Source organism: Polyodon spathula, chromosome 10 (assembly GCF_017654505.1).
Source record: "Polyodon spathula isolate WHYD16114869_AA chromosome 10, ASM1765450v1, whole genome shotgun sequence".
Lineage (NCBI taxonomy): Eukaryota > Metazoa > Chordata > Actinopteri > Acipenseriformes > Polyodontidae > Polyodon > Polyodon spathula.
The window spans coordinates 728,062-753,060 of NC_054543.1; the positions used below are offsets into that span (position 1 = coordinate 728,062).

A 24,999-nucleotide genomic window follows, 5' to 3' on the forward strand; every position below is an offset into this window, starting at 1 on the left:
CACCTTTAAATGCAGTTTTTGCCATGTAGACTGAAGAAGGGTAGGGAAGCGCTCCTAGGATTAATTACTTGGGTCGCGACCTTGTTTTATCCTATTCCATGTGGTTTTATAGGACTGGGACATGCATTTGAGGAATAGTAAGATTATTAAGCAGCGGTAACAAATCTAGAGGCTTCTTCCCAATATTCTCTTATACTTTTCTGCCTCTGCACTTTGGGAGTCAGTCCATTAGGTGAATGAGCTCAATAATTATATTTTACCATTATTAATTAAGAGAATGAACAGAAAGGAAGTCGATTTAAGACCCTGGTGGGCAGTCATAATAATAAATGCACATAGCTCAGGTACCTTTTTAAAAAAAAGGAAGCATTTTTTATGATTGTTTCGACTCTCCCTATGAATTTTTAAATGTAAAACACTAAGTGAGAGGCCGAGTGCTCTCCCAGCTTATGGACTGCGCTACTGAAATTCAAACAGGCTTCAGTAAAAGCTTGGCACAGCAGAGACGTTGTGTCAAAGCACAGAAAAATGATTTTGGTTATTAGAAGTGCCACACCATAAATCTTACAAATCTTCAATTAAAGTTTAAGTCTGGAAATGAAAAGTGTGCCGATAAGAGAACATGCTGTCTACTGTGGTGCTGCCAATGGTGTGGAAAGCAACACCCCCTCAAAACAATGTGATTGGTTTAAGGTCAGCTATGCTCTTGAATTGAAAGACTGTCATTGAAAGGCAGCTGATGAGGACTGCCGTGAAGCCCAATGCACAGTGCAGCCCAGGGTAATTCCACACATTGAATACCCAATGCACAGTGCAGCCCAGGGTAATTCCACACATTGAATACCCAATGCACAGTGCAGCCCAGGGTAATTCCACACATTGAATACCCAATGCACAGTGCAGCCCAGGGTAATTCCACACATTGAATACCCAATGCACAGTGCAGCCCAGGGTAATTCCACACATTGAATACCCAATGCACAGTGCAGCCCAGGGTAATTCCACACATTGAATACCCAATGCACAGTGCAGCCCAGGGTAATTCCACACATTGAATACCCAATGCACAGTGCAGCCCAGGGTAATTCCACACATTGAATACCCAATGCACAGTGCAGCCCAGGGTAATTCCACACATTGAATACCCAATGCACAGTGCAGCCCAGGGTAATTCCACACATTGAATACCCAATGCACAGTGCAGCCCAGGGTAATTCCACACATTGAATACCCAATGCACAGTGCAGCCCAGGGTAATTCCACACATTGAATACCCAATGCACAGTGCAGCCCAGGGTAATTCCACACATTGAATACCCAATGCACAGTGCAGCCCAGGGTAATTCCACACATTGAATACCCAATGCACAGTGCAGCCCAGGGTAATTCCACACATTGAATACCCAATGCACAGTGCAGCCCAGGGTAATTCCACACATTGAATACCCAATGCACAGTGCAGCCCAGGGTAATTCCACACATTGAATACCCAATGCACAGTGCAGCCCAGGGTAATTCCACACATTGAATACCCAATGCACAGTGCAGCCCAGGGTAATTCCACACATTGAATACCCAATGCACAGTGCAGCCCAGGGTAATTCCACACATTGAATACCCAATGCACAGTGCAGCCCAGGGTAATTCCACACATTGAATACCCAATGCACAGTGCAGCCCAGGGTAATTCCACACATTGAATACCCAATGCACAGTGCAGCCCAGGGTAATTCCACACATTGAATACCCAATGCACAGTGCAGCCCAGGGTAATTCCACACATTGAATACCCAATGCACAGTGCAGCCCAGGGTAATTCCACACATTGAATACCCAATGCACAGTGCAGCCCAGGGTAATTCCACACATAGAATACCCAACGCACAGTGCAGCCCAGGGTAATTCCACACATAGAATACCCAATACACAGTGCAGACCAGAATAATTTTACACAAAGCTTTAGATTCATATTAAAAGGCACAACAAAGTAAAACTCCAAAGAGCCAGAATTATCTGTATTTCTGAGCAATGAAAAAATAAAAATAAACAGCTGTTCTAGAAAGAACAAACCCTGCTGCTTGCTGAAACACTCATTTTGCAATATGTTTTATTAAAAAACGTCAGTTCTACAGTGTATCAGTATTGCTCCTGATGGCTACTGTATCTGTAACTGTAACTTATAAAAAAGCACACACTGTGTTAATTTTCGGTACAAAAAAGATACATTTGTCAAAACCATAAGCCATAAACTGGCAATATTCATGCTATGGCAGTAAAAATAAATGTAGAAATAAATGTTGCTTTGTCTTGGCCATTCCTGAAATGGGAACATGGCTCAATAAATGGCACCCAGATGGCCTGAGCTAATTTAAAGTTCTCTTGATAAGATGTCACGGTCACTGACTTTCAAGCTGGGAGGGGAGGAGAGGGGGTCTGGAGAGGATGGGAGGTGGGGCTGACCCCTATGCATTTCTCAAGAGCGTACAATTATATTTAATAAAAGCACATGTGCTCATCCGACAAAGCCTGCAGGCCTGCCGTCATGTGACTTCTGGATTCTGACCCCTCTGGTAGAACGTTGGGTTTTCCTTGCGGATCTTAAACAGTTTTTTGTGTTGTGCTGCTGGGAAATGGCATATTAGATGTTGGGCTCTGAGGGGGCAGGCTTGTGGATTATGATGGATGCATTTTTCATGCAAACCAAATAACATCTCTGCGGAGGAGCTTTCAAGGCAGTGGCCATGAGGTTTGAGTCCCATAAAAAGGGGTTATGAGTCACTGTTATTAAGGTGTAGAGCAGGGTTTAAAGTGACGGCCACACCACAGATACATACATTTTTAAAGTGTTTCAGGGCACCAGATGCGGCTCTCTGTTACATTGAACTGCGCTGTTTTTATTTATTATCTAATACTAATCTAATACTTTAATATGTCTTCAAGCAGCAAATCGTTTTTCAGTGGCCATTCAGTCATATAAATTGCTTTTAAGAAAGGTAAAAAGTCTGATTCAAGCCTACCATATGTCGTTAACCACAGTACTATCAGAAATAGGAACCCTGCTGCCAGTGCTTCAGATGCACTGTAGAGGTATCACGCAGTTCAACAATGATTGTTACATGACTTTCCAATCCAAACTGGGGAGAAAATCAGGATAAAAAATTGGGCATACAAAATAAATATATCAATAATGATTGATTGCACATGGCAAGATCAAGAAAACCTTTGGTTACCTTTATAGATATTTAAGGTAGGATAGCTGAAAAGCCCTATTCAGTTTAATTTCAGATTATTATCAATGAAATGAGTTTACTGGCCTGAATTCAGTTTGTATTGGATGCATTCACAGGCACTGGGACTGCATTAGCCACACAGATGAATTAGGAGAACCAGGAGGGTGATTTGCTTTCTGTAGCCAGTCTGAATATTCAGAGGCTGTAGCATACAATACAGTGCGGTTTTGTGCACATCACTGCAAAAGTAAGGAAGTTAGGACCATTGTTTATGTGGGACACAGGTGTCACTTGTCACTTGTAGGTCCTATCACCACAGGGCAACACCCTGTGGGCTACACTTGCGGAAGGGTCCCATGTGAAGAGACAGTGATGTGCGTGGGCTAAAGTGATCTAAAGGCTGCTGTTTCAGAATGTAGACTGGTTCTGGCTTGATTGTGTTTATGTTTTGCACTTGTTCTTTTGTCCTTTTGTGCTCTCACACTGTACCTAAACTATGCTATCCTGGGTGCATGGGTCTCTCCAGCACTGGGTGATTGTGGTTAGGGTTAGGGTTAAACCATGCTATCCTGGGTGTATGGGTCCCTCCAGCACTGGGTGATTGTGGTTAGGGTTAGGGTTAAACTATGCTATCCTTGGTGCATGGGTCCCTCCAGCACTGGGTGATTGTGGTTAGGGTTAGGGTTAAACTATGCTATCCTAGGTGTATCGGTCCCTCCAGCACTGGGTGATTGTGATTAGGGTTAGGGTTAAACCCTGCTATCCTGGGTGTATGGGTCCCTCCAGCACTGGGTGATTGTGGTTAGGGTTAGGGTTAAACCCTGCTATCCTGGGTGTATGGGTCCCTCCAGCACTGGGTGATTGTGGTTAGGGTTAGGGTTAAACTATGCTATCCTGGGTGTATGGGTCCCTCCAGCACTGGGTGATTGTGGTTTCTTCTGTTGTTCTATGCTCAGACCTGTGGGTTCGGCCAATTTCTGTTGAATAGCACTACTTGATGCAATTTTGTACTTATCAGCTTCTTGTACCGTCTCTGCCACTTTTTCTGCAAAACTAACAGTGTACAAAACTTTAAGTGGTTGCATCTTATACTGCATTAATTCTTCGTTTCCCATGTTTTCCAGCAGGCGTGGTAACTCACTGAATGGTAAATCTGGGGAATATATTAAAGTTCTATCCAATCCTTACAGCAGCGTCAGCTCATCAGCTGTTCATTCTGCTGACCCCTTCTAGCAGGTGCCAGATTGCCATCCGATTGCTGTTGTTAACCCTGAAGGGAACAGGGAAGGGAAAAAACCCTCAAATGGGTATTAAAGAGCTGCAGTATGCATCTTAGAATCTGCTTGCTCTGTTACTGGGAAAACGATTCCCTGCATATATTGAATAAACCAAACTAATATCTGAAGAAAAGGACTCTGCATTTCTTTGATCTAGGTCACATCAAGAAAAAACTAATCACTAGTACGAGATCTTCTTCTTCAATGTCTGCTACTATTTTACCTTGTATTTACTATGGCGCAGAACATTATTTGTCCAAAAATGACTATTGTTAAAACAACATTTTCAACACCACAGATCAGCAGACAGTAACGCATGCTCATCCTTTTCCTGTCCCTTCATTCACAGGAGAGCCTGCAGTCACAAGAGAGAACAACTGCTTGAATGCTGCTAAAGCCTGCAACCTGAACGACACCTGCAAAAAATACAGATCAGCGTACATAAACCCGTGCACCTCTCGCGTCTCCATTGCCGAAGTCTGCAACAAACGCAAGTGCCACAAGGCCCTTCGGCAGTTTTTCGACAAAGTGCCTCCCAAACACAGCTACGGGATGCTCTTCTGCTCCTGCCCTCTGGCTGATCAATTAGCCTGCACAGAGAGACGGCGGCAGACCATTGTTCCGGTGTGTTCGTATGAGGACAAGGAAAAACCAAACTGCTTGTCTTTGCAAGTGTCGTGCAAGACGAATTACATCTGCAGGTAAGATAGCAGCTGGCAGCGGTGTGATTAACGAGTGAGTGGAGAGACGCTTGGAGCTGCTGCAAATTACCAGGATTTGGATTTAAAATTTCCACCAAGGTATTGGGCAGGTTGGGAAAAACAAAAACAAAACTAGACCGCTTGGCTGAGTAATAAAATCCTGTGTAGCAGCTGGTGAATTTCCCTGAATCTCTGTACACTGGACTTTTAAGTATAGTGTACTTTTGTTTAAATAAATAACTATAACATGAAGACTAGCCAGCAAATTAGTCCATTTTATTACTTAAAAAAATATTTTATTTATTCCCACTATAATCAAATGTGGCTATACTGCTGTCCTGGAAGCATGCCAAAATGTCAGGAAAAATGCAACTGTTAAGCAATATCTCCCATTATCACTAACTTGAATCATGCAAGTCATTCCATGAGATGTCCATGTATGGTTATGTAAGAAACATGCTCCTGAGATAAAAAGCATGATCACATGACAGATTCATTTGTACAGAAATCTATTATATTAATAGGGCAGGTTTTTGCTCTGCAATGTGTAATTAGGTTACAGTAGTTAGGTGTTTTTAAGCCATCATACATATAATACATACAAAATAATACAAAATAATATAATATATAATACATCATACATACAAAATGCAAGCAGCAGGATAAATCCGTACAGTTATAGCACATTTAAGGCTGGTTCATACTGGGCATGTGATTCAGACAGACGCTATGAACGGACGCAGGCTGTAGTTCACACTGAGCAAGCTTCTCCCTGCGTTAGTGCAATCTGATTGGTATAAAAAAGACACCCCTCTTCTGGAGGTTCGGGGAGTCGTGCACACAGCTGCATTTAACTTATACATATATAAGTTATATAATATATATAGTGTGATTGACAGCAAATGCCACCATTCAGTTTCATGGTACAATCACTGACATTCGCTCAGACTTTGTTGAGCTGACCCGCTCAATTTAACCACCCTGCTTTCAGTAAACACTGTACGCAGGCTGCAGAGAGACACACATCAAACACGGTTTAAATTCCTGAGTAGTTAGTTTTCATTCTGATTACAAATAAGAAACGGTAATTTGGAATTTACTTGTAAAATTCTAAAGAAGAGAAAGGAGAGTGATTGGTTAGATGCGAGTGACATCACCAGTTGAAATCTGCCAGCTTGTTTCAGCATCTCTGATTTGAATGCAAGGTGATGCTTTCGCAGTGTTTGTATGAGTCGTATGCCCCGTGTGAACCAGCCTTTACTGTGACATGTGAGATGATAAAGAAATGATGAACTACAGCAACATAAAAAGAGCATGAAATGGCTCTACTGCAGTCTCACTGGTCACTGGTGTGACTGGCTTGAGATCTCAAAGGAGCTGTAAAATAAGTAATGATGACTCGAGCAGCCCCCGAGACTGTGTATACAAAGGGAGCCTGTCACCTGCTGTAATCTGAATGATGGGAGTCAGTGTGACACAAACATTTGAACCCCATTAATACCAACGTCAGTAAGGTCATTTTCCCTCTCAGGTAACTGCTTGAAGAATGGGACAGCATTACTCAAACAAATATAATCCCAAGCAAGACACAGCAGTCAGGCTGCAGTGCTTCATGTCTTCTAAAGTTGAGACAGACAGCCAGTCTAATAAATGACAGTAGGAAAGCAGAACAAATAGAAGCTGTTCTGAATTCAACTTAAAGAGCTCTTTATGAAGGTTAGGAAGAGCAACTGTAAATTCTGTATGCTGGAGTATTAATTGAAGGCTCCTTTCTGCCAAAAAGGGGTGACAGCACGACCGCATTATCATGATGCACTGCTGCTTGCAATTCTCTCTGTTAGTGATACATAGGGTTAGCCACTGGATACAGTTTCCCTATCTGTAATATACATCATTTAAAATAAAGCATTGCAGTGTAATCAAAATAAATCTCACGTGGAAAAATTGCAAAATAAAACCATTGGAAAATGTCAGCTTTGTAAAGATGCCATCCATAGAAGGCTGTTGCAGGGTTTTCTGATATGGCTGTGTCTTAATGGCGTGTTGTATATGTTAACTCAAAAAACTTTATCCCCTCCCCGCCACTAAATCCTGTTGGTTAATCCATCTTAATCTGATTCCGCAGATCGTTATCTCACGGGTATTAAACAGGACAATTACTCCAATCAATCATTACTGCAATGTTCTGGGTTCCTGAAGAGGAACACTTAATCTTCCTGTAAATGTGTCAATATTAGTGACATCCCTGTTTTTAAATTGCTAAATTATCCTAGTATTGAAATGCAATGAAGCCTAAATTTCCATCTTAATTGCGGTTTGAAAATGAAAGACCGACAATAATTCTATTTAAAGTCCATATGTAAATATGCAAAAACAAAGATGTTAATATTGGCTGAGATAATGAAGTACACCAGTTTTTTGTTTGTTTGTTTGTTTGTTTGTTTTTTTTAATTAATTCATAGCTTATTAAAATTTGATTGCAGAATTGCTGAAGGAAAAGTTAATAAAGAGCGCAAGTAATTGAAGCGGAAAGCAATTATTGTTTGTTTATGTCATTATTGTTAAAAAGCCACTGAAATGCTTGTAGCACCAATAGAAACAACATTCGTATTCAAAAACAAGGAGCGATCTGATTAAATTATTATTTTTTTGGTTCATCTTAAATTACTGTTCACCTGCCGTTCAGATGTCCACAGTGAATGTGCTCTCACTGTAGCCTTTCCCTGTGTTTAAATACTCTGACATACGAATAGCTCAAGCTGAGGTAGGATCTGACAGCAGCGTATCCTGGCTCTCAGTCCAGGCTACATTGTATCCAAGCCAACCTCTGCAGCTGCTGAATGGGTGACAAAAAGCCATTCCTGCGCAGACACCAGCATCTTTGTTGCAACTGGAAGAAAATGCTTCTTTTGCTCATGTGTTCCAGGTCTCGGCTTGCAGATTTCTTCTCAAGCTGTCAGCCCGAGCCCCGCACCATGAGTGGCTGTCTAAAGGAGAACTACGCAGACTGCCTGCTCGCCTACTCAGGGCTTATTGGTAAGATCCTGTCAACGCTGTCTTAGCGCTAGGGCACCCTGCTTAAAATCGTCGAGAGAGGTCTTGAAATGCTGATCATCATTCCTTTCACAAGTGGTTGTGATGCATCGCCACTTAGAGGTCTTGATGCGTTTAAATGGGATTTCTTTTTCCTTTGATTTACACAACCTAATCAACACTTTGAAGGGGCAAGAGATTTTTTTATTGTGAAACAACAGTTAATGAAAAAAAACAAAAAACTGAAATGTCTTGCTTAGATAAGTATTTACCCCCCTGAGTCAATACTTGGTAGAATCACCTTTGGCAGCAATTACAGCTGTGAGTCTTTTGGGGTAAGTCTCTACCAGGTTTGCACATCTGGATCGTGCAATATTCACCCATTATTTTTGGCAAAATTGTTCAAGCTCTGTTAAGTTTGATGGGGATCGTTGGTGGACAGCAATCTTCAAGTCTTGCCACACATTCTCAATCTTTTGCCACATCTTTTCAGAGTCTCCCACATGCCTTTTTGCAAACTCCAAGCAGGATTTTTCATGGGCTTTTTTCAGAAATGGCTTCCTTCTTGCCACTCTTCCTTACAGGCCAGATTTGTGGAGTACTTGAGCTGACACTATAGGTCTTTCAGAGTTGTCATTGACCTCTTGGTGGCTTCTCTGATCAATGCCCTTCATACCCGGCTGCTCAGTTTGGGAGGACGGCCTGCTCTAAGCAGATTCTAGGTGGTGCCGTATACCTTCCACTTCTTAATGATTGACTTGACTGTGCTCCAAGGGATATTCAATGCCTTTGAAATCTTTGTATACCCCTCCCCTGATCTGTGCCTTTCCAAAACTTTATCCTGGAGTTGTTTTGAAAGCTCATTGGTCTTCATGGTAGTATCTTTTTCTTTGAGTGCACTACCCAACTGTGGGACCTTACAGTGACAGGTGTATTTAATCTGAAATCATGTGAACCACTTTTATTGCACACAGATGGACTCCATTTAACTTACAGTGTGAATATTGTGTTGGTTTCACCTGAGCTTGTTTAGGAGTGCCACAGCAAAGGGGGTGAATACTTATCTAATGAAGACTTTCCAGGTTTTTATTTTTAATTGATTTGTTTTTTCACCCCCACCCCCCCATTTTTTCACACATTGAAAGTGTTGAGTAGGTTGTGTAAATCAAAGAAAAAAAAATCCCATTTAAATGCATCAAGATTTCAGGTTGTAACACAACAAACTGTGAAAATGTCCAAGGGGGGTGAATACTTCTTATAGGCACTGTAGGTGTCAGACAAACTGTCTCTACACTGATAATGTAATAAAGGGTTAGCGCAGCAACAAAACACACAACCTCCATTTACACCCAACTCTGTCTCTGTCTCTCATTAGAATCTAGTGTGATCTTTAAGCTGATGGAACACAAAGCACTTTTTCAGGAACAGTGGTTTGAAACTTCCAGGAGAGCGGGAGACTTTGCTGTATCAAACCCCATGTCTCCCCTGGCGTGAAACCCAGTCTCCTGAAACCAAGTTCCAAGCACAAAGTGGCTTTATGTTCCCTTAGCTGTAGTCTCTCGCACGAGACATTGTCATGTCTTAAAACTACAGCACACAAAACGTAATGACATATTCGTCACATGGTGTCTCAAGCAGGGTGGTGAATATGTAGTTAAGGAAAACTATGTTGTGCTGATCCTTTTTTCTGCTTTCTTAACAGGCACAGTCATGACTCCAAACTATCTTAAATCCAGCAGCATCAGTGTTTCCCCGTGGTGTGATTGCAGTGCCAGCGGGAACAACAAGGAAGAGTGTGACAAGTTTGTAAACTTCTTCAAGGATAACGCATGCCTTAGTAAGTGGGGAGGCTCACTGGAGTGCCTTTCAGTACACTCAACAGAATAGTCTATGTTTTTATTCTAGTTCATACAGTTTTAAACAGTTAACAGGTAAAACCACACATAACAAATAGACAAGCAGCATTCTTCATGCTCCAAAAACAGAATTTCAAACATGCATTTCAGTGATGCACAGTTGAATGGCTAATTTCGATTTGCATGTTTGTATCTTCCACTCGCTCAAGACTGATTTTTGCACCATTTATTGCAGCTGCTTTGGTGACTTGAGGGCAATGAAATCACCCACAGTAGTTACACTCTGCCACTTTGTCTGCAGCACTTTGTAATGCCGTACACCTAACAAGTGAAATATATGGGGTGGTACACTTAAATACATTGGCCTAATAAACAAACTGCACATTTTTCAGCCCCAGATATTTTGGTACAGAGAGCTACTGATGTTAAACTTATTTTTTTTTATTTTTCTTTACTTTAACAAGAAAGCAAATGAGGCAAAGCATTGAAAGGCTGTTTACTCTAACAGATATGCTGACTGAAGAACCATAATCACTGCTCATTCGTTGATGTCTGCAGGCTAGATTGTGGATTTCACAAGCAATCAGGCGGAAATGAAGGAACCTCTAAACTCAAACTCGAAGCCCCTTCTTATCTGATTAAAATCCCTGTTTGCTAAATCATTGTTGACAAATGTGAGTTTGTGTGTTTCCTCCTGTCACCGCAGTCCTGCTGTCTCGGGTGAAATGCATTCTGATTAATATCAGGCACATCGCAGGCTGCATTTACACCAGGAATACAGCAACTGATTGGACTGATTCAGCTCAAAGAGCCCAATTCATCTGAGCACTGGCCATTTTATTTAAACCACTCAACCCTGCTGTTAACAGCTGCCCTCTCAATGTTCCATAAAAGTAGCTATTTCATGAGCCCGGAGTTTCTTATCCCTCGCTGTGGATAGCTATCCCCAGGAACATGAAGTGTATGTAGTGAAGGAGCCTGTCTTTACCACTTTTGCCAAGCTTACAGTTTTGCATGGCTATCTTCTCTGATTTTGCAGTAACACCCGTAGCAGGGGAACACATTTTTCTAATTGAACTTGTCATCTTTGTTCTTTCCATGAAGGGTTTTATAACAGATGGTATAACACAGGTCTTGTTGGAGGGGAGTATTTTGCAGAACTGTTTAGGACTTGTAGGGTAAGAAGGCACTTTGGCTGAATTATGCTTAATTGTCTTGGTGTCCCAGAACTAAAGTTGACATTTGGTTTGATGCTAAAATTAAGATTTTATTAATCTTTACAAGGTTGCATCCTCGGTTGTTTTTTTGCATTATCAATGCTGATGCTCATTTAAAAACTCTGGTAAAGTACAAAAGACTCCTTTGTTTGCTCTGTTGGTTTGCAGACATCTCCCATTCACAATGTGTGAGAGACAGTACACATCTCTCCGTTCACAATGTATGAGAGGCAGTACATCTCTCCATTCACAATGCAGGACAGCACATCTCTCCATTCACAATGTATGAGAGACAGTACACCTCACCATTCATAATGCAGGACAGTACATCTCTCCATTCACAATGCAGGACAGTACATCTCTCCATTCACAATGTATGAGAGACAGTACATCTCATCATTCACAATGCAGGACAGTACATCTCACCATTCACAATGCAGGACAGTACATCTCTCCATTCACAATGCAGGACAGTACATCTCTCCATTCACAATGTATGAGAGACAGTACATCTCATCATTCACAATGCAGGACAGTACATCTCTCCATTCACAATGCAGGACAGTACATCTCTCCATTCACAATGCAGGACAGTACATCTCTCCATTCACAATGTATGAGAGACAGTACATCTCATCATTCACAATGCAGGACAGTACATCTCTCCATTCACAATGTATGAGAGACAGTACACCTCTCCACTCACAATGTATGAGAGACAGTACATCTCTGTTAAAACATATATACTGGCTGATACGATTATAGAATTTAAAGTTAAATTTAATAATTATATATTTATTATATTATATATATATATATATATATATATATATATATATATATATATATATAATAATTAACCTCTTTGGGAATGAAAAACACTCACCAATGCACCCTGAAGCACCTGCTTTGTGGTACTGTGGGTAGCATGTGGAACACAGTAGTCCATTCTGAGGTGTAAGAAAGGCATGCCAAGCCTTCAGCTTGTTTCAGGAAAGCTGTCCTCTCCAGACAGGGTCACTACTCTGTACATACAGTTTGGTTCAGGGCTAGAAGGCCATCTGACTGCAGGGAGCACCTCAGAGCGGATCATATAGTGATGTACTTCCTCTCTCTGAGGACAGAGCAAGTTCAAGGGGTGCTGCCATGGGCTGTCCACTGTCATTCTTCATTAGGAAAGCTGTTCACAGAGGAATACAAGTCTTTTTAGATACTAAAAACCTTGACTCCCAACATCCAAGCATCAATCCAGCGTCCTACTGTACTTCTCGCGTGGAAGTAAGACCATCATCATGATAACAGTAACCCCAACCTGATTGTAATGGGTAGTTTGAACTGTTCTGGGTAACACTGTACATGAAGTGTCTAATTACTGTGTATTTACAGAGCACTTAGTAAATACATACTTACACATAATTACAATGTTATTATGTATAGTTACAATGTATACATTGTTTTCATGATATAACCCTCATCCTAACCCCTTTCTCATCAAATTGTGTACTTACAAATGTCTTGCAAAAAAGATTTACACATTAAGTACATTGTAACTATGCATGGGAACATTTTATTATGTTTAAATACACATGTATTTACTATGTAAATACACAGTAACTAGAGGCACAATGTAAAGTGTTACCCTTTTCTGTTTGAGCTAGACTGGAGCTCTACAGACAACAGACTAAAAAGGCAGAATATTCCCCCAGAGGAATGAACACAGAATAGAACTCTATATGATAAGCAGCATTCTGCTGTACATCACCAGCAGAGTCAGTGAAGAGTGCCAGAACAAATGAATGAGGTCTGGAAAGATTGAACTTGCATACATTTTAACATTGCTATTCTAAATACAAAGGAGTGCAGGCATGGTAATGTGAAGTAATCACTTGTTAGGAGAGGGGAAATAATCATTGGAAGGTTCTGGACATACACGTTGATCAGTGCAGCAGTAAGAGCTATTACTATCACTTGTTCTGTGGTTTAAGATGGTTTAGCCACCAACGATAAACAGCTTGTTATTTAATGGTAGCCACTCAGGGCTTTAATCCTGAAGCAAGCAATTGCCGTCTTCAGATTGACCTGTCTGGTTTATTTAACATCAGACTTAACAAGTATGTATTCTAATCCTTTTGTTTTATATGTGAGACAGTTAACACATGGATCACTGAACATCATCAGTTACAGTAATTAACCAAAAAGGAATGGTAAAGTTGAACAGAGGAAAAAGCATTTCAGAGCTGAATTGCTGATGTTTTTCCATAAAGTTAATTTTGTTCATGTTGGCGCTTTTAGCATCTTGATCAGTTGCATCCCCTGGCATCTCTTTTGCATGTTCTGTCTTCCTTACAGGGCATTCAATTCAGGCATTTGGGAACGGCACGGATGTGAATGTGTGGCAGTCCAGGCCTCCTGTGCACACCACAGCTTCCACAAGCACTCCGTCCCACAAGGCCCGAGAGAGAGCTCAATCCCCTGTGGATGAGCAGAACCACATCAATGAGATCAGCACCGCTGAGGAAGCCAACCTCTATCCTATCTGTGCAAATTTACAGGTAAGGGATTACACCATTAACAGGAACACTGATGTCTTTTGAAGAGAAGCCCTTTTCATGTCTGCTCCTCTTGCTTTGGGGAGTTGCTTTTGGGTCTGCACATGTTATCAGTTGGCACATCCCCACAATTAGAGCTGAAACTCAAGAACACTAGCCCGTCACCTGGTGAAGACACGGCTGGGGGAGCCATATAGTCAGTGGGGCACAGTTTTTCAATCATGAGAAAACTTTAATCTGGGATGAGAATTATCATTATTTTATTTTATTTGGGACCTTTAAGGTCCACCGATAAAGCCTATTTCAATGAGTTTCTGTGATATCCAAAGAAGCTGCAGTTGCATTGGCTGGGTGTGTGGTTTCTACCTGCCTTGGCACCAGGGAATCTTGTGGCAGGCTGGCTGCCTACCTGCACCCTTCCAGCTGGTCTGATAGGACAACCACTATCTTATAAAATCCAATTATTAGATTGTTACAAGCAGTCATCTTCTCCAGTCTCCCGTCTGTTTTAATGGACAAAGGGAGTGAGTAAAAACATTGTAGATCTTACTGCCACTTTCACTTTTAAGAAGAAAAAGCTGAAGCCCACATTCTGCCAACATACACAAGAGCAGCAGACAGTTGTTTAACAAATATAAATGACTGCAGTGCTTTAGTTCAGGGTCTTTCTGTCTGTCTGTCTGTGTGATTGAAGCCTAAGGCAGGTAAAGTAAGTATTATTTAAGAATCCATTCCAGACCTATTCAAAACAGACCCCAAACCTAACAAGCAATCATTGTTAAAGGGCTGTGTTATGAAGCCCCACAGGGTTGGCAGAAGTAAGAATAATGAGCAGCTATGCATTGCCGTTGTGTTGAATTCATATCTTCTGTCCTCCACTCTGGGCTTGAATACAGATTGGACGGTTTATTTTTTAATCATCAATACCACAGGAAAGGTGTAACGACAATTGTTAACAAATACAATGCATGTCTGCTTTAAGCAGAGTGGATCGTTCTAATTAAGCATGCAGATCCTTTGTACTGTACAGCCTGTTTCGTCGCTCGCTTGTTATTGTTAAAAAGTGACCTGTACAGACAAAAGAACAAAGGCAAATGTGACTGATGGGTATAAAATGTCACAGCAATGACTAAGTCCTCCCTCCCTTCCCTTCCCGAAGCCTGAACTTTTTCAGTAAACTGCCAGGCTGCCATGTCAGAACTAATTGGCAGTCATAGTAACGTGAAGATTGACACCTTTTAGTCACATCAGACTGATGCTGACAAATTTCTATAAACCCGCTGAGCACCGAGATGAGAGCTAAACTAACAACAGTTTGCTTAAAGTGAATCTGTTGGATTTTAAACTCGGACCCAGTGGTTTCCTCTAAACTAACAGCAATTCACAAGGTCATTGAAACTGTCACTTGCTTTTCCCTGAATGTGGCGTGAGCACACACATCTAGAGATGGATGCAAAGAATGCAAAAGCTGTTTTTGGTTTTTTAACGCAAATCATTTGAATATATGATTCTGGGTTCCACTGCGACAAAGTAAGCAAGACAACAGTCCTACAGTCCTTTTTCAAGACAAAGACATTTCTGTAACATGTTGAGAGAGGGAGCGACTAAAAGCTGTGAACCCTTTTATTCCAAAGTAAACGTCTTTGACCTCTACTTGCCTTACTTTGGTCACCTCTCCCAAAGCTGCCCTGTAGAAGCGGCTTCATGCATTCAATAACAGAGCACCCTGGAGAACCAGCTACACGGCTCACCATGCACTCCCATACAGAAGAATTGATTGGGTTGGAATGTGTACAGTATGTCCAGCTTCATATTACGAAAACAAAAAAAGGCTTCAAGCCAAACAAACATAGGACATCTGCATTAGGAATTAAAATAATGTTTATTGTCTGGTTCTTGTATAAAAAAGAAAAAGAAAAAACTGAAAAGCAATAGTCATTCGTAGGCAAACACAGAAAGCTAGCTGACCTTTTATGTATTCCTGAGACTTTTTTTCATTTGTAATTTAAAGAACCTTTTCCCATGTAATCTAATCATGCTGCAGAGGTGATTGGACGCAGCAGTGCATCCAGATGTCTGCCTTCATTTAAAAAAGGTGTGACATTCACACAGTGCACATTTACTCACCAGCAGGACACTTCAGTAACGTACAGTAGCACCTGAACTGAAAGTTAGATGTGAGGGGACAGCCGGAGCAGATGGATCCATTACAAGGCATGCTTCATCAGTCCAAGACTAAAGTCAACCACCCTTTTTGTTTTCCTGCAGGCTCAGAAAATGAAGTCCAATGTAACAGTGGAGGAGATAGCCCAGTGTGAGGTAAGCACCTGTACATTAATACAAACATATGACATGGTGGAGTATATGGTGAAAACTGTACAGGACACCGCTGGGGCAAACAGACAAAGCCCTATCTATGCTATTGCTGATACGTGCTGCTGTTTCACCAGTGATGAACCAGGTGCTAACTTTGGTTACAGCTGATGAAAGGCTGTACATTCTTGACTTTCCCTCTGATTCTGTGTTTAGCTATGCCACACTAGATCTGACTTTTGCTTTAAAATAAGGAGCATTCCTTTGTTACAAATTTACTGGACCACTGATTGTCTACTGATTTAAGTTCCCAGAGCACAAATACCACTAAACTGAACTGTACTGTCGCATGGCCTATCATAGCAGACTAATGTATTTAAAGAGAAACATGCAACATGAACATTATAAATCGCTATATGTTTGCATTGATCAGAAATGCAGATTGCTACACCAGTATCAGGAGCAGCTCATTAAATGCATGTTGTTCTGGGAGCAATGCAGCTTGGGGTTGCATGGTGTTCTGGGAACATTGCAACTTGGGGTTGCATGGGGTTCTTGGAGCAATGCAGCTTGGGGTTGCATGGTGGTCTGGGAGCAATGCAGCTTGGGGTTCAAATGCCTTGTATTTGTTTCTGCGGACATTAAATATCGTGACCAAATATCTTAAAAAAGAAAAAAAAAAAAAAACATTGCTCTTCCACATTGTTTTAATTTAGAAAAACAACAGGAAATAGTCAGGTAGTTCAAGCCAGCCAGAAATCTATTGTTATTTGTTGTTTTCCCGTGACGTATGAAATCGTTTTTTTGTTGCGCTTCAGTATGTTTATGTACCGCTAGGCTGACCACTTGAAGTTTATTAAATGTCATAGCATGCTAGGAATGTGCATCATTGCATTGAATGACATTTAGTGCTCTGCCCCGATGTCAAAAGAACTATTAGTCAAGTGAACTCATACTGTTCACCCAAGCAATGGCTTTCTCAACCCACTTGGAACTCTTTTTTATCTTTCTATTCTTTTTTTAAGCAATGAGAGAAAATAAAACAATAAAAGCATAAAACAATAAAGTGTATATAGAACAACATATGCATGTTACATACAACACTTGCAGTAGAATGATGATTAAAAGTACTGGAATATATACACTTTAATTACTGGAAGTATTTTATTTTCCAGTAAAAGATGTTCTGTACTTTTCATATGCATTGCAATGTCATTCCATAGTAAGACAGAATGTATATGAGTACCAGAATGACTCAGTGTCTTTATGGAACTGCTCAACCCCAATATAGTGGCACGTCTATGAAGTGAAACAATGGTTCAGACAGGAAACTCACTTTAACCTGACATCAAATCACCTAAACATCAAGCATGTTTTAGCTGATCAAATCTTCAGTCGAATAGCTAGCATCGTATTTCAATACATGATCCGTCCAATGATTGGCAAGGAAAAGAGAGCTTCCCTCCACCTGCATTTTGGCTTTGTGTAATGGGAGGGCAGCTGCCTGCCCCCCTGACTGCAGATTCCCTACAGTCAGACTCTCCACTAATCTGCGAGCTAGTTTATGGACAGGGGTAAATAAGAATGTTGTGTAAAATGTGTATATTGTAGTAGTCTTGTGTAGTCTATGTTTTAATAAATAATGTAGCGCATGAGTTTTCATTGTGTAACAGCTAACACAAACACTGTGGGCATTGTCTGTAAGTTAAAACTTAGATACCCATCTTGTAAAGAAAAGACCCCAATGCATTTTCAATCCCCTTTCTACCCTCTGCAGGTTGTCCGGAATGGTGAAGCCAGTTCTTCGGATCACGTCATGTCAAAGAATTCTTCCAGGGCGTCCACACCGTTCCATTTGAGTTGCATTCTGCTGATTCTCAGTGCCATGGTGCACTCTGCCTTCCTGGCTCTCGACTCAGCAGAAACATTCTAACCACACATAAAAAAAGAAAACAAAAGGACCTGTAAAAAAACAAAAGAAAAAAAAAAAAAAAAAAAAAAAAGCTAAGCGTAGTGTGTTCCCAGTCTCCTGTTGTACTGTTTCCCGGAATTGTGGTTCTAGAAGCTTGTCGAGGCACCCTGTCCTGGTTTCATTGTAACTGGTATTTAGGGGCTACATTGCAAACCGCAATGTCTTGTGGGGCTGTGGTCTATCAACGGATATTGTTAGTGCTGTATAGTAACTGGGTTTAAAACTCAGAATAGGAAGGAGGCAGCATTTTGTATTGTTGAAATCCTTGTTTGTGTTGTCCGTGTGTAAAATGGTTTTGTTTTTCGAAACTGGGTAGAGGAGAGAGAGCACAGCAGGGACCCACAAAGGTGTCATGCCCTGAAAGAACTAGGCTGAAAAGGAGAGAGGACTTTACAAAGCTTCCTATTTGACTGGAATCATTAAAAAAAAAGCATTCTCCAACTTGTAATGTTTATGTAACGGGTCCTGCATTCATGCTGCTGAGAAAAGGGTTTGTGTCTCACACCACTGTGATGTGTTTCTCAGTTTTAATCCACACAACAAGAATTCAATGTATGCTGTGTTAAAAATACTCAGTGCTTTATTTTCTAATTTACTTTCGACTGACAAAGAGTACTAAACTAATTAAATGTGTGTACATTTTTAGCAGTATATATTTACTGTTATCCCAACTGAAGAACTAACCATTATATTGTAAAGTGACTGTAATGACTCTGTAGTGAATGTATCCATACCCTGAAATTCTGTAATAACTGCAACACACATGTTACATTTAACACAGTTAACACTGTCCTGTAGTGGGGGCAATTGAAGGCTTGATATAGCTGCTGGTAATGTCTACATAAAGTAATATATATATATATATATATATGTAGTGTACAACAGCTGATTTCAAAGTCACTTCATTAAAGTATTTTTAATGCAATCAGTTATATAGACATGTATAATGGCTGCTTTGAATAAGCATTGGCCTAAATGAACATAACCAGTGAGACTCTAATCTAACTGCTCTGTATAAATGAACATGATCACAGAGTGAGACTGTAATCTAACTGCTCTGTATAAATGAACATGACCACGGAGTGAGACTCTAATCTAACTGCTCTGTATAAATGAACATGACCACGGAGTGAGACTCTAATCTAACTGCTCTGTATAAATGAACATGACCACAGAGTGAGACTCTAATCTAACTGCTCTGTATAAATGAACATGACCACGGAGTGAGACTCTAATCTAACTGCTCTGTATAAATGAACATGACCACAGAGTGAGACTCTAATCTAACTGCTCTGTATAAATGAACATGACCACAGAGTGAGACTCTAATCTAACTGCTCTGTATAAATGAACATGACCACAGAGTGAGACTCTAATCTAACTGCTCTGTATAAATGAACATGACCACAGAGTGAGACTCTAATCTAACTGCTCTGTATAAATGAACATGACCACAGAGTGAGACTCTAATCTAACTGCTCTGTATAAATGAACATGACCACAGAGTGAGACTGCAATCTAACTGCTCTGTATAAATGAACATGACCACAGAGTGAGACTCTAATCTAACTGCTCTGTATAAATGAACATGACCACAGAGTGAGACTCTAATCTAACTGCTCTGTATAAATGAACATGACCACAGAGTGAGACTCTAATCTAACTGCTCTGTATAAATGAACATGACCACAGAGTGAGACTGCAATCTAACTGCTCTGTATAAATGAACATGACCACAGAGTGAGACTCTAATCTAACTGCTCTGTATAAATGAACATGACCACAGAGTGAGACTCTAATCTAACTGCTCTGTATAAATGAACATGACCACAGAGTGAGACTCTAATCTAACTGCTCTGTATAAATGAACATGACCACAGAGTGAGACTCTAATCTAACTGCTCTGTATAAATGAACATGACCACAGAGTGAGACTCTAATCTAACTGCTCTGTATAAATGAACATGACCACAGAGTGAGACTCTAATCTAACTGCTCTGTATAAATGAACATGACCACAGAGTGAGACTGTAATCTAACTGCTCTGTATAAATGAACATGACCACAGAGTGAGACTCTAATCTAACTGCTCTGTATAAATGAACATGACCACGGAGTGAGACTCTAATCTAACTGCTCTGTATAAATGAACATGACCACAGAGTGAGACTCTAATCTAACTGCTCTGTATAAATGAACATGACCACAGAGTGAGACTCTAATCTAACTGCTCTGTATAAATGCACATGACCACAGAGTGAGACTCTAATCTAACTGCTCTGTATAAATGAACATGACCACAGAGTGAGACTCTAATCTAACTGCTCTGTATAAATGAACATGACCACAGAGTGAGACTCTAATCTAACTGCTCTGTATAAATGAACATGACCACAGAGTGAGACTCTAATCTAACTGCTCTGTATAAATGAACATGACCACAGAGTGAGACTCTAATCTAACTGCTCTGTATAAATGAACATGACCACAGAGTGAGACTCTAATCTAACTGCTCTGTATAAATGCACATGACCACAGAGTGAGACTCTAATCTAACTGCTCTGTATAAATGAACATGACCACAGAGTGAGACTCTAATCTAACTGCTCTGTATAAATGAACATGACCACAGAGTGAGACTCTAATCTAACTGCTCTGTATAAATGAACATGACCACAGAGTGAGACTCTAATCTAACTGCTCTGTATAAATGAACATGACCACAGAGTGAGACTCTAATCTAACTGCTCTGTATAAATGAACATGACCACAGAGTGAGACTCTAATCTAACTGCTCTGTATAAATGAACATGACCACGGAGTGAGACTCTAATCTAACTGCTCTGTATAAATGAACATGACCACAGAGTGAGACTCTAATCTAACTGCTCTGTATAAATGAACATGACCACAGAGTGAGACTCTAATCTAACTGCTCTGTATAAATGAACATGACCACAGAGTGAGACTCTAATCTAACTGCTCTGTATAAATGAACATGACCACAGAGTGAGACTCTAATCTAACTGCTCTGTATAAATGAACATGACCACAGAGTGAGACTCTAATCTAACTGCTCTGTATAAATGAACATGACCACAGAGTGAGACTCTAATCTAACTGCTCTGTATAAATGAACATGACCACAGAGTGAGACTCTAATCTAACTGCTCTGTATAAATGAACATGACCACAGAGTGAGACTCTAATCTAACTGCTCTGTATAAATGAACATGACCACGGAGTGAGACTCTAATCTAACTGCTCTGTATAAATGCACATGACCACAGAGTGAGACTCTAATCTAACTGCTCTGTATAAATGAACATGAACACAGAGTGAGACTGTAATCTAACTGCTCTGTATAAATGCACATGACCACAGAGTGAGACTCTAATCTAACTGCTCTGTATAAATGAACATGACCACAGAGTGAGACTCTAATCTAACTGCTCTGTATAAATGAACATGACCACAGAGTGAGACTCTAATCTAACTGCTCTGTATAAATGAACATGACCACAGAGTGAGACTCTAATCTAACTGCTCTGTATAAATGAACATGACCACAGAGTGAGACTCTAATCTAACTGCTCTGTATAAATGAACATGAACACAGAGTGAGACTCTAATCTAACTGCTCTGTATAAATGAACATGACCACAGAGTGAGACTCTAATCTAACTGCTCTGTATAAATGAACATGACCACAGAGTGAGACTCTAATCTAACTGCTCTGTATAAATGAACATGAACACAGAGTGAGACTCTAATCTAACTGCTCTGTATAAATGAACATGACCACAGAGTGAGACTCTAATCTACCTGCTCTGTATAAATGCACATGACCACAGAGTGAGACTCTAATCTAACTGCTCTGTATAAATGAACATGACCACAGAGTGAGACTCTAATCTAACTGCTCTGTATAAATGCAGACTGGATCATTGAGATTTAAGTTACAATTACAGCTTGTTGATTGGGTTTGGGCCTAAAAGGACCATTTCAAACTTTTCAAATTGGGTTTATGAATCCCAACTGAACATGGAATAAAATTCTTGTATTTTGTTTGGCGCATATAAGAGGTGCATTCCATTGAATTGAATGGAATGGTCAGATCACATAGCATCACCACTGACATGCAGGACTATGACATCACTTCTGTACTGTATGTAATGGTTATGAATGGTGATTATTATTATTTTTATTTTATTTTAACAATTATATGGCTTTATGGTTCATAATTCTCTTCACAGTGGCAGAACCCCCAGTAACCCTACCTGTTAATATGCTGTATAGTTTCTCTCGTTGTCATTTACAGGGTTAATGAAAGAGCTTTGTTTTTTTTATAGATGTCATAGCTTATGCCGAATGAGTATTCTACAGTATTTGCATTTCCGCTGTTGCATAATTGTAATTACATATTTTGTGTTAAGTAATTTTTTTTTGTATCTTTTTCTTAATTTCATTTTATTTATTTTTATCGTTTAATATAATTGTAATTACTTTTATTACACTCTCCCATGCAAAACATACCCAAAGCAGCACAACAATAATGAAGAAATGTAATACAATAAATCTTGCATGGCTGACAATGAACATGTAACGATCTCTGGTGTGTTCGGTTGGGATCCTCGATATTGTTTGCCAATATATAACCTTCTCCTTAGAATGCAATTATGCAAATGCTGCATACTGCAGTCTGTAATAGCTGTGGAGCCGGCAGCCTGTTGCGGTTCATTATGGAGTTAGAGACATCTGAAACACACCAGAGAGTGCTGCAAGGGGGTTTTACAGTACCACCCACAAAAAAACAAAGAGGCTATTCATAATCAGAAAACAAAGATTAGGGACGATACTCGATAGTCTATTTACTGACTTTTGATATATATATATATATATATATATATATATATATATATATATATATATATTATATATATTGAACAAATAATAATGAACATGTAATAAGATCTCTCAGCTTTATATCACATTACTACTTCGCTTGTGAAAATGTATCACCACTTCTACAAAAAAAAAAAAAATTAAAATACGTTTATCCATCCAGTTACTATGTCTTATTTCCTAGAGAACGTTCATCCACCAATCGGGGCGCTCCATTCCAGGGCACAGGTAGATGCCCACTGAACACTCAGATAGAATGACTGGCATTATATGAAGTAAACAGATGTCCAATTTAAAGATGTAACATGTTTAAAATAATAGTAAAAGACACCGTTCACTGTTTTGTAATAGCAATGAGACCATGAGTATCGGGGTTCACTGCGATACTTGGTCTGAGCGTACCTCCCTGACACAGTCCACTGCCAGACTGTAATGCCCTCTAAGGGTTTGTGCTGCAGACCAAAGACAACAGTACAAATAGTTTCTATGTAGCATTCTGCATGAAAGTGCATAGAAAACACTGACAGCTGTTTAAACACGCTTTCGTCACGAAGGGTAAATTTAGCAGCAAATCGCTGGAAGAATTGAGAGGAGAATTGTTTTAAAATGACTTCTTTAATAGCCCATTAAAGTTGATATTTTTAAATTGGTAAAAAAACATATAAATTGTTGCAATAGTTCTTGTTAGTATCTCACAGCTTTGAGGGAGCAATCACAGCGAATGTCGCATGTGATAGAAAATCCCAATCGCTGCTCTTTTCCCCAAAGCAAGTATTGACATCCACTGCAGCGTTAATGGGAGGGTTTCACTTCACCCGCCGCATTTATTACAATGAACAAGCAGTGACATCACCATTTCTCTGTAGCACGGATATAGAAAGGAATACAGTTGAATAGCGCACGCACGCTGGTACAATGTGTACTTGATCTCTGTATACTGTCATTGAATTAGAACACACAACAGCAAGTTAGCATTGTAGGGCTACAGCATGTCCACCCCCACAGTATCTTATGCCCATAACATAAATGAGTAACCATTAGTTGTTCAGAGTTTACAAATCAAATTTTTCTATATCCTACTTGAAAGATGATTGGGGTGCAGATGTGGCTTTGTTCCCTGTTTAAACATGGTAATCAATCCTCAACTGATTAGAGGTCATTCCAAGGACAGAAATATGTACTGCATGTGATTTTCTAAGGCTGGTTTAAAAACATATATTTTAAATATATGGTAGAAAAGCATGATCCTTATATTTTTCATATATAGAAATTGGCCCCTTTTATATATATATTTAAAATATATGGGTTGTATTTTAAATATATTAAATTATGGTGCACCATATATTTTTATTAGTGTGTAATCCATATATAATAAATATATGGATTACAGACTAAAATATATTTTAAATCTATCCCATATATTTTAAATATATAAAAAGGGTCCAATTTCTATATATGAAAGTATACTGTTCTACTATATACTAACAATTTATGTTTTTTCCATAAGGGCAATAGTGACTCTAAAGAACAACACATCTACTTAGTCAATGACGAATTGCAATGGTGCGATTCTGGTCTTGAGCAAAAGAGCCCTTGAGAATTTTACAAACTGAATAAGTTTTTTTTTTTTTTTTAATGAAGTTTAACAATCTCAGTCCATCTCCTCTAGCTGAAGCTCAGCAGGCATACACACGACTTCATCCTTTCCTATGCTGCAGAATGTGAAAAAGATGCAACAGCCCTAATTAAAAGCCTTTTGCTTGTTAAACAAAAAGAAAACTGGTTTATATTGACGTGTGCAGTACAGTCTTAACAAGGCCCTTGCAGACGCATCATCATGTAAATCACTTGGGTTGGGATAGCAGTTAAAAGCTGTGTGAATAACATCAGCTTGGAACAGAAAACTTGTTAACAGAGTAATTATCCGCCCTGCTAAAGTAAGCAAG

At 39.8% G+C, this 24,999-nt stretch overlaps 1 protein-coding gene across 1 annotated transcript in view; it reads left to right on the forward strand.

The window, feature by feature from the left end:
- The window catches only part of gfra1a (gdnf family receptor alpha 1a), a 49,309-nt gene extending 30,303 nt beyond the window's left edge, over positions 1 to 19,006 (forward strand). The window contains exons 5-10 of the mRNA XM_041261222.1: positions 4,857 to 5,208; positions 8,135 to 8,244; positions 9,944 to 10,078; positions 13,664 to 13,866; positions 16,132 to 16,182; positions 17,954 to 19,006. Of these exons, the coding sequence (XP_041117156.1) occupies positions 4,857 to 5,208; positions 8,135 to 8,244; positions 9,944 to 10,078; positions 13,664 to 13,866; positions 16,132 to 16,182; positions 17,954 to 18,109 (1,007 nt within the window). The 3' untranslated portion in view covers positions 18,110 to 19,006. The remainder of the gene's footprint in view (positions 1 to 4,856; positions 5,209 to 8,134; positions 8,245 to 9,943; positions 10,079 to 13,663; positions 13,867 to 16,131; positions 16,183 to 17,953) is intronic.
- Positions 19,007 to 24,999: the final 5,993 nt, after the last annotated feature.